The sequence below is a fragment of the Paramormyrops kingsleyae genome, chromosome 11 (assembly GCF_048594095.1).
Source record: "Paramormyrops kingsleyae isolate MSU_618 chromosome 11, PKINGS_0.4, whole genome shotgun sequence".
Classification (NCBI taxonomy): domain Eukaryota; kingdom Metazoa; phylum Chordata; class Actinopteri; order Osteoglossiformes; family Mormyridae; genus Paramormyrops; species Paramormyrops kingsleyae.
The window spans coordinates 5,572,299-5,581,641 of record NC_132807.1 but is presented as its reverse complement, the minus strand read 5'-3'; the positions used below and the strand labels follow the sequence as shown (position 1 = coordinate 5,581,641).

Sequence of the window (9,343 nt, the reverse complement as noted above, 5' to 3'; positions counted from 1 at the left end):
ATCATCATTTTTAGATTTTATCATCATTTTTAGATTTTATCATTCTTAATATTTCGCTTTATAGCTTTTTACATTTTTAGATTGTTGAGGTTTTGTAGCACTTAGAGATTTTCTCTGAAAATGTAAAGTGCGTTATAAATAAAATGTATTATTATTATTAATAATAATAATAATAATAATAATAACCTAATATGTCAAACTTCATAGCATCCCTATAATGAGCTCCGGATCGAGTTACTACTGTATGCTAATAAACATTACACAATTTACAGACTAAAACCAAAGTATGTCAACAGTGAATTTTTGCTTTTACTGTATTTTTTTTATTATTGCCACAGCATATAAAATATTGAAGCTATATGGATTCTATATATGTTACACTATTCGTCTGATGAGGCTAGATAAATGAACTGACAAGTACATAATTCATTTATACCAGTCTTTAAAGCATATAACTACAGGCTGACATTTGTGTTTGATTTGTAAAATAAATTTGCCTCGACATCTACAGTAAAATGCTATCCGATGGCTTGATATTACTAATTGTTTTTTTTGTTCATTATTAATATTGAGATCTATTCTTTCAATGATGATAATAAATCTGAAATGAGCAACATCGTTGGTGGACTCGCTCCTCCACGGCTCTTATAGCACATACCTGCCCGGAAACATTTCCAGAGAATGCGGTTAAATGACACATTTCAAGTCTCAGCAGCTTTTCCTTCAGCCTGAAACCAATTAACGTATCTTCCACGGTTGACCATTGGGTTAGATTCAGCAATAAGTTATTGGCAGGTGAACATAATCATCTATGCTTGGAGCTGGAAACTAGTCAGGTCAGAGACCATATAGCGGGGGGGATGGATAAAGAAGATAAAATCTGCCGAGCTTTTAGTGTGTGTGTGTGTGTGGGGGAGAGAACTTATTCATATCTTATTTCTCCTCAACCTGCTGGCAATTCTAAAAATAAGCTTAACTTCTAACTATGACACAAAGGTGGTTGCATTTTGAAGTCTTATCAAAAGCAGCATCTTACGTTGCTAGCCGTTATCGTTTCCCCACCCATCAGCACAGAGCCAGTCAGGACAGTGTAAAGAGGTGGTGCCTAAACATAGATATTAGAACTAGAGTGGCAACTGTAAATAACCAACACAACACGTTTGTTTTAATAAGGAAATTCCACAGAATTCACGGACACTGAACCACCGCGAAAACATCCAGCCTACTTTTTTTTTTTTTTTTTTAAATAGAAGCTAATGTCAGTGTGGGTAGCACCCATGACGGTCGTCAAGTCCGATATCACCGAATATTGTACCCCCTATCTTCCTTCACAAAAAGTCAAACCCCAGGTAAACTTGACTTCGCCCCTGATTTTTTAAAAAATATCTAGAAACGCCACTGGATAGAGATTTTTATAACACGGAGGGCGCTAGACTCATGCCTTGTCCACACGTACACAGATATTTTTTAAAACGGTGTTTTTCCTCCTCCGCTTAAAAAAAAAATCCCCATCCACACGAACATTGTCTTCTAAAAAATTTCCGTACACATGAAACCGCTAAAATGTGCTGTCAAAAGCATGCCAAAACAACAGGCGGCATTATAACTCTAACCGTACTGCCATGTTAGCCTATCAGAAGCCAAATTGCCAGTCCTGTTAAGTTGAAAACCACGGCGCACATTCCGACGCCTGTGTTGATCAATATAATGCGAGTGACTCAACATTTATCTGTACACTTGTAAGAAGTCCTGTCAGCAAGGTTAGCACAAGCACTATTTCGGCTAAGTCCGCCATTGCTCAAACTTACCTAATGTATACAGCAAACAGCACACGCTGACGTTAAACAAAGTGGACAACGGCAAACAATCTGACGTTTCGAGCCAAAAACACTGTTTTCCCTGTCTACATGTCGACGCTGAAAACGGAGTTTCTTAAAATCTTCACCCTGGATGGAGTTTTGCAAAAGCTCCGTTTTCAGTGACCTGAGACGCCGTTTACGTGTGGTCAAAAGCCCAAGACGTATAGAAAAAGGTACGTTTTAAAATATACCCGTGTAAGTGTGGACAAGGCATCAGTCTTATCAAATCAAGTTTCTCCTACGTATTGCTTCCAGCTTTGCTCAGATCAGGTACGTCTAACACTATACGTTAACATATTTGTTAACATATTTCCAATGCTTTGTTAACATAGTTGCATCGTCCGATATTTGTTTCGAAATCAATCGGTGTGATATGTCAGTCCTATCGATATTTAAAGTTAGCAACACCAGTGCTAAAGACATAACTACTAAAATAATGAGAATGATCGAATTGAACGATCCGCTATTTTCCATAGGGGAGAACGACAATAAAATTTTACGGGGGGTGGGGGGTTCCAGACGATACATTTTGCGTTGCTAGGGGGTCGTTACAGCTGTCCTAAAACACAAGACAAATTGCATCCTGTATTGCTTCAAAACATTTTAATGTTCATTTATATTTATATTATTGTACAGTACTGAAAAATCTCGTAAAATATAGGACGGATGGCAACTTAGAATAGGTCCTATAGCCCAGTGTTTCCCAACCCAGTCCCCGGGGAGCCCCGGCAGTCCACATTTTTGCTCTCCACCGAATACCTGGTACCTGATTGGCTGGGAGCTGAGAGGAAACTAAAACGTGGACTGCTGGGGTTCCCGAGGACTGGGTTGGGAAACATATAGGCGGGAAGGTTACCGCCAGACTGAAGCTGGCCCGCAGATAAATCTTTAGTTTCCCATAGAAAAAAAACGATGTAGCACCACTCCTCTAATCCTCCCCCCCCAGTCATTCGGCAAGTGAATCGGGGGTTAGCAGTTTATTGGCATGGGCTATATCAGAAAAAAATGTATTGGTTATCGGTCAAAATTTCGGTCAAAGTTTATGGAAACCGAACTGTTTCTGGTAGAGAACAGTCGTTTTCCGCCATTTATGTTGCAGGCTTCGTTCACAGTACAACACGGACCAGAAGTATGCTATTTGCATTTCAGCGTTCATGTTCATGCAAATTATCGGATGCAGTTCTTTAAAATACGCTTTACATTTTGTTACCAGCAGTGCTGATGGGGACACGGTTTGCAAATTCAGGCAGATAAAAGCTTGGCTGCAGAACTACCATCTCCAGTGCCTTTACTCATACATTGCATCTTTTCCGAAAAGTGAATTAGCCTACCTGCGATTATAGTTACATAACAAGGTATGAACATAAAACTTTCCGATAGTAATTCTTTAAACACGGGTCATTACCAGATGGGATAAAAATGCGTAAATTACACGACTCTCCCCTAATAAACCCGACAGGTACAGATATAGGCGCTTTTCATGTTCTTTGGGCATGTGGAATGCAATGCAGGCAAGCCCTGTAAAACAGGCAACCGCGGCGTTCTTCATTTCAGTACTATATTTTATTCGGTACATTTATAGCATTATTTTGAAAATACATTTATACCAAGACATGCCGCGTATAGAGGCTGAAACACAGCGCAAACGCACGTAAAAGTTTAAGAATAAATACATCCTATTAAAGCAAATTTAATTTCTTCAAGCATGAATCAAGGAGAACACTAAGTGCATTTGGCAACCAAGTGAGAACGGTCTTCAAGCGGAGACAGCAAAATTATAAAACAATATTCCCCCAGCCCCGACTAGTTGCCGGCAACTTTTCAGTTAGCTTGACTTGTGAGATGAATTAGAAGATTTACACGTCGGAAGGGACCTCTTTGCAAACGTCCTGCAGAATAACAACTGACAGACCTCCATATCCAGCCACGGTCCAGTGTTTATCCAGCTACTTGTGAGCGGGTCCCTTTAATGGCAGCAAATATACCGGCGTCTGTTCATGCAAGTTCAAACTACCCTGTTATAAAATTAGGAATACGTAACGTTAAGCAAAACAATATCTTTGAAGAAACATCTGCCTCGATTCAATCTTCACTGCCCATAAATGAAATGTAGATTCTGGATCAACCATTTAAATAGTCTGTTAAACCAAATGCCAAAACAATCTTTCATTTTACACTTTTGCTAGTTCCTTTCCACACTGCAGTTGCAATGATGCTGTAGTTTGCGCTGTGTTTCAGAGGCGAGACCTCCCCACTGTGACAACCTCAGACAGTGAAATGGTGACAGGGTCAGAATGGGGAGGGCCAATCATAAAACAAAAGCAGTGTTTCATTTTTAGAAATTCCACAAACAGAAGGGTAATTTCATTCAACAAAGAAAAGAACAGTGTCACCCATAAACATAGTCAACGCCACAAGCAGAGCTTGTTCGATGTTAAAGAGACACATGTATAACCTATTTCCATATGCATGCCCAGTGCCACCCACCCCCAAGGCCACATACAATCATACAGTTGGTACTAGATCATGATCAGACTCAACTTAAAGACCACAAGAAACTGGTAAACTCATCTGCAGGAGAGGAACCATTCAGCGACTAACTACATGACAGCTCGTCGCATTGACTCTCTAGGAGGGGAGCTGAAGCACAATCTGCATTGACTGCAAGCAAAACTAAGCAACAGATTCTCCACTAATGCAGCCACGTGCATCATCCTTACAATGGAGGCAGAGTAATTGGTGTGTATGTCTGTCTGTGTGTGTGTGGGGTGGGGTGGAGGTGGGGTTCCTTGCCAGAAAGAGTATTAAAAAAAATCACATCTTAAGGGGGAAAAGTATTAAGTATGCATGTGGATCTCATATATATGATTTTTTTTTAAGTGTTTACTTTCCCTCACAGTCTCTGTTCCTTTATTTGCCATAAAACTTCTTGTTGAGCAGGAAAATGAGCAAGTTGACATTGATGGTGGCTCGGTCGAAGAGCTTCATTACTGCCACACCTTCGTACTGCAGCTGCAGGAGGTCCTGGAGGAGAGGGAGAGTCGGCAAAATCAAACACAGGAGCGTAGGCAAAAACCAGGCCGCACCCTTGTTTAAGTAGTAAAATCAGGCTGGCAAAGCTATGACTGTTTGAAAACACGAGTTACTATAACGGTCAAATGTTTTCAAGTGCAAAGCAGTATATTTACCTATACCTGGCCAGAATGAAGTTCACGTTTAGCAGCCTGCCCCTGCCGTATGGAAAGCCTGATTTGCTTAAAGCAGTGTTTCCCAATCCGGTCCTCGGAGACCCACAGACAGTCCACGTTTTTGCTCCCTCCCAGGAATCAAAAATGTGGACTGTCTGGCAGGGAGTTCAGAGGGAGCAAAAACATGCACCGACTGTGGGTCCCCCAAGAAATGGATTGGGAAACACTGGCTTAAAGGATAAAGAAACCGTGACGGCAGGCACTGGACACTGTACCTGATACTCCAGCATTAATGTCTCCAAATGGACTCCCATGAACTTGGCCTTTACTTCGAAAATTCCCACCTCCTCTGCTGGGGAGATCTCAAAGATAGCATTCTTAAACCTGAAAGAAAAAATAAAAATTGTAGAATAACCTTCAAGAAAACAACATACGCAGCCCCTGAATTGAAGGGCGAGCGGCTCACTGGTTCGTCTGCAGGTCCTCGATCTCAATCAGAACCCCTTTCTCGTGAAGTCGCGCAGCGGTGTATTTCTGTGACACCTGCTTACTCTTCTTGGCTTTGGCCTCACCAGGCTTCTTCGACACCCTTGCAAAGACACAGGGAGAGTAACGGAATAGAATTGTGATACTTTATTAATCCCTGTGGGGAAGCTCCCTTTTCGCCTACCCCGTCTTGCTCTCCATGAGACACACAGAAACAGCAAGCTTGGAGGTAACAGCACAGGGTCAGCTAACATGCAGCATCCCTTGAGCTGTGGGTTAAGAGCCTTGCTCAGGGGCCTACGAACATCTGCTGAGGCTGGGGCACGAACCAGCAACCATCAGATCACGGGCACAGAGGCGTTGCCCGTCGAGCCACACACTGCCTATGGTGTTAACCCAGCACCCCATGGAGAGGGGCAGTGGAGTTACGGCACCCTTGGTGGACACTTACTTGCCCTTGCTGGCCAGGTTGTCCATGCAGGTCTTAATGTACTGATTATAATAGTCAATCTGCACATTGTAGAAGTTAGTCTTCGAGTTCAGGCCAGCGTTAGTCTGCTGCAGTTTCACCAGCTCTGCCTTTCTCCGTTGTCGGTAACGACGCTGGTTCCGGATATCCTACACACAGGCAAAGGAGCAAAGTCGGCAAATAATTTAAAAAAAAAAAAAAAAAACCACAAAGAAAGCCACGGAGGATGACCATTTTCCTTCTGAAGCCACGACAAACTATTTAAGGACAGTAGACTGAGAAGAAATGTGGGCCATTTGTCATGAGAGCCCACTGACAGGCAGGGGTGCCAAGTGATAATGACACAAGACTCGTCACAACATGTCCTAAGCAGAGTCAGACCTCAAATTATACCTTCAGAACCACTCCCAGTAGTAGAACAAAGACTGTTTCTCTCAGCGAAGGCTTGAGACCAGGGGACCCACATTCACATGGGTGTAACCTTGGCTTCCGGGATTTAAAAGTGAATAAAAATCCAGTCTAACGAAATAATTTCACTTTATGTTATACTCCCTTCAAAGCCACATGATTCTCCTTTTACAACCACAATGCCATTAATCACAGGCTACAAATGATCTGGTCTTACAAAGGAACACACCACAATACTGAATGCCACACCATAGGCAAGACACCAAATACCTTGATATTCCCCAAAGAAGTGGCCTAACATATGGTCTATAAATCTGACATCTTGCAGAACTAAGGACAAAAAAAAATCTGGATGAATGAGTTCACAGTATACTTCCAGAAATGTTGGTTTCAGGACCTACGCACCTTTGCGATGTCGTTGATTAGGTCCTGGTAGCGGTTTTCTGGGTGAACCTTGCCTAGCTCCCCGAGCTTCTGCAGGTTAGTTTGGATTTTCTCCTTCTTGCCCTGCAGCGTGAGGCTGTCGTCAGTCACCGGTTTGGATTTCTTCATCTTCTCAGGAGTCTTGGCATCACGGATGGCTCGCCGCTGCATGGCCCGCTGGTATTCCATTTCCTGTGGAGAGAGGGGGGGTTCCAAATGATCAGAGGCAAACCGACGCTCCGCGTCCCTTCATCAGCCCTAGTGCTTCCCCTCCTGCCATGCTCACCTGCTCCGGGCTGGCTGGGGTCTCCAGGATCTCTGTGAGTGTTTCGCCAGGCTGGAACCGGATCACGTCCACGATGAGCCGTTTAGTGCTAAGAGCAAAGGAGAGGCGACTGCCCGGTTAGCAGAACAAGTGATGGGGCGCAGGTCATGCTCAGTAGGATACAAGGACATGTCACTTAACAGGTCATGGATAAGTCAATGGCTAAAACTTACAAGGAAGGCTATGGAGCAACTAGAATACTAGAACCTGAATGCCAGAAATGATAACTACACCTTCATAATGCATTCATAGAAACACAAAGCATGTGGCAGGTCAGCATTTTTGATTTGGACTTGGTTGTTTAGTGGTATAGCGTACTGTATTCAGGTATGGAATGCAGTTCCTTGTGAATCCATTGCACATTTTGGACAGAAGAATTTGCCAACATTTTGGTAATGCCCCTTCATAATGCCTTAATAATGCATTCATAGAACATTCATAAGCAGCATTTAAGTATACCTTAATACCCTAACATATCTTAACAGCTTAAATATACATTGATAACATTTTATGATTGTGTATTAAATAATGTTTGATCTTAATGTACAGTGGAACCTCGGATTACGAGTAACGCGGTTTACGAGTGTTCCGCAAGACGAGCAAAGATTTTTAATAAATTTTGGCTTGGAAATCAAGCAAGTCCTGGTTTACGAGTGCCAAGTATCATCAAAAGTCATATGGCACACATGCGCTCCTTGTTTTTCTTGTTTTTACGTGCGCTCGGCTTCAAAACAGGACGCGCATGCGTGCGCTTCTTGTTTTGACACCGAGCGCATGTCATCACAACTGAACTAATGGTTATTCACTTTCTCATGCTGCGGAATTGTGGGTAATCGTCTCCCATGCTCCGTCTCAGGCGGCATGCCTCACTCGTATAGTCAAAATTTAGTAGAAAAGCACCACCTGAATAAGGGTGTAGCAGTGCGAGCGATGAATCTGTTTAAAGACAATGCAATGTCCACATTTTTGCAAAATCGAAAAGGAGGCAAAAGAGGCTGTAATTGGATGGGTTCCTTGTTAAAGTCGCACAAACGGAAAAAGATTCCAGTGAGCCAACATATAGCAGTGATTCCGTTAATTATAGTGAAAGTCGTCCTACAAAATAACCCTCCTCTTCTCCTCTCTCGTCTCCCTCACACCATCCACGAATCTTTTCAAAGGTAAAGCGCAGGTTAATTTGTTTTATGTATTTTTACTTTATATTTTGAATTAATAATTTTTATATGAATATTTTTGAGTTGTGGAACGGATCATATGAGTTTCTATTATTTCTAATGGGAAAATTCGCTTTGATATACGAGTGCTTTGGATTACAAGCATGTTTCCGGAACGAATTATGCTTGTAAACCAAGGTACCACTGTATATTGAAACTGTTAAGGTATGTGCAGCCACACTCTTTGCTCTTGAATTTAATGTAAAATAAAGTTGTCCTCCGAAGAGGGGGGGTGGTGGTGGGCAATTTAAATTAAAAAAAAAAGAAACTTAAGGTATGTGAGGATGTTAAGGTATATTTAATTGCTGCTTATGAAGGTGCATTGAATGTTCTACGAATGTATTAAGGCATTATGAAGGGGCAGGTAATGTAAACCATTATCAAAATGTAGTTAGAATGTGCTGTCAAAAATGTGCAATGGATTCACAAGAAACTGTATTCCATACCTGAATACAGTAAGCTATACCACTAAACCAAGTCCAAATCAAAAATGCTGACCTACCACATGCTTTGTTACAGGGTAGTAACAAGTACTTTAACCGGAGGGTAAAATTCCTTACTTTAGCAAGAGAGTCTTGGCGTTCATCTCCGCATTCTCTTCGCCGGGAACATCAAACTTGTTTGTGAGGGTGAGGGACACCTCAGTCTTGCCCATTGTCTCTTTGTTTGGGTCCCCAGATGGCAATGGACTTTCACCTATTGGACGGAAATCCTTAAAGGTTAGCACTGAAGAAAGGGGCCCTTCTTCTCAACAAGCTCTCCCTGATGTGTGTGTTGTGCTCACCTATCAGCGACTCAATGGTGGGAACTTCTCCTAGGTCTTCAAGTAGCTCATGGATGGGGTCATTGTGTTCAGGTGCAATGGCATCCTGATGGTCCAGCAGAAGCTGCAACGGGTTGACCAAAATGATCCGTTAAAGATAAGCATGAGCTCATGGCCACCTGGAAGAAATATGTGACAGACTGGACAA

The 9,343-nt window shown here is 42.3% G+C and overlaps 1 protein-coding gene across 1 annotated transcript in view; it reads right to left on the bottom strand.

The window, feature by feature from the left end:
* Window positions 1–3,400: 3,400 nt before the first annotated feature.
* Window positions 3,401–9,343, bottom strand: part of iqgap1 (IQ motif containing GTPase activating protein 1) — a 29,519-nt gene continuing 23,576 nt past the window's right edge. The window contains exons 30-37 of the mRNA XM_072717895.1: window positions 9,157–9,259; window positions 8,933–9,068; window positions 7,120–7,207; window positions 6,816–7,025; window positions 5,985–6,151; window positions 5,514–5,636; window positions 5,323–5,431; window positions 3,401–4,883 (exon numbers count right to left, since the gene is read on the bottom strand). Coding sequence (XP_072573996.1) covers window positions 4,770–4,883; window positions 5,323–5,431; window positions 5,514–5,636; window positions 5,985–6,151; window positions 6,816–7,025; window positions 7,120–7,207; window positions 8,933–9,068; window positions 9,157–9,259 — 1,050 coding nt within the window. The 3' untranslated portion in view covers window positions 3,401–4,769. The remainder of the gene's footprint in view (window positions 4,884–5,322; window positions 5,432–5,513; window positions 5,637–5,984; window positions 6,152–6,815; window positions 7,026–7,119; window positions 7,208–8,932; window positions 9,069–9,156; window positions 9,260–9,343) is intronic.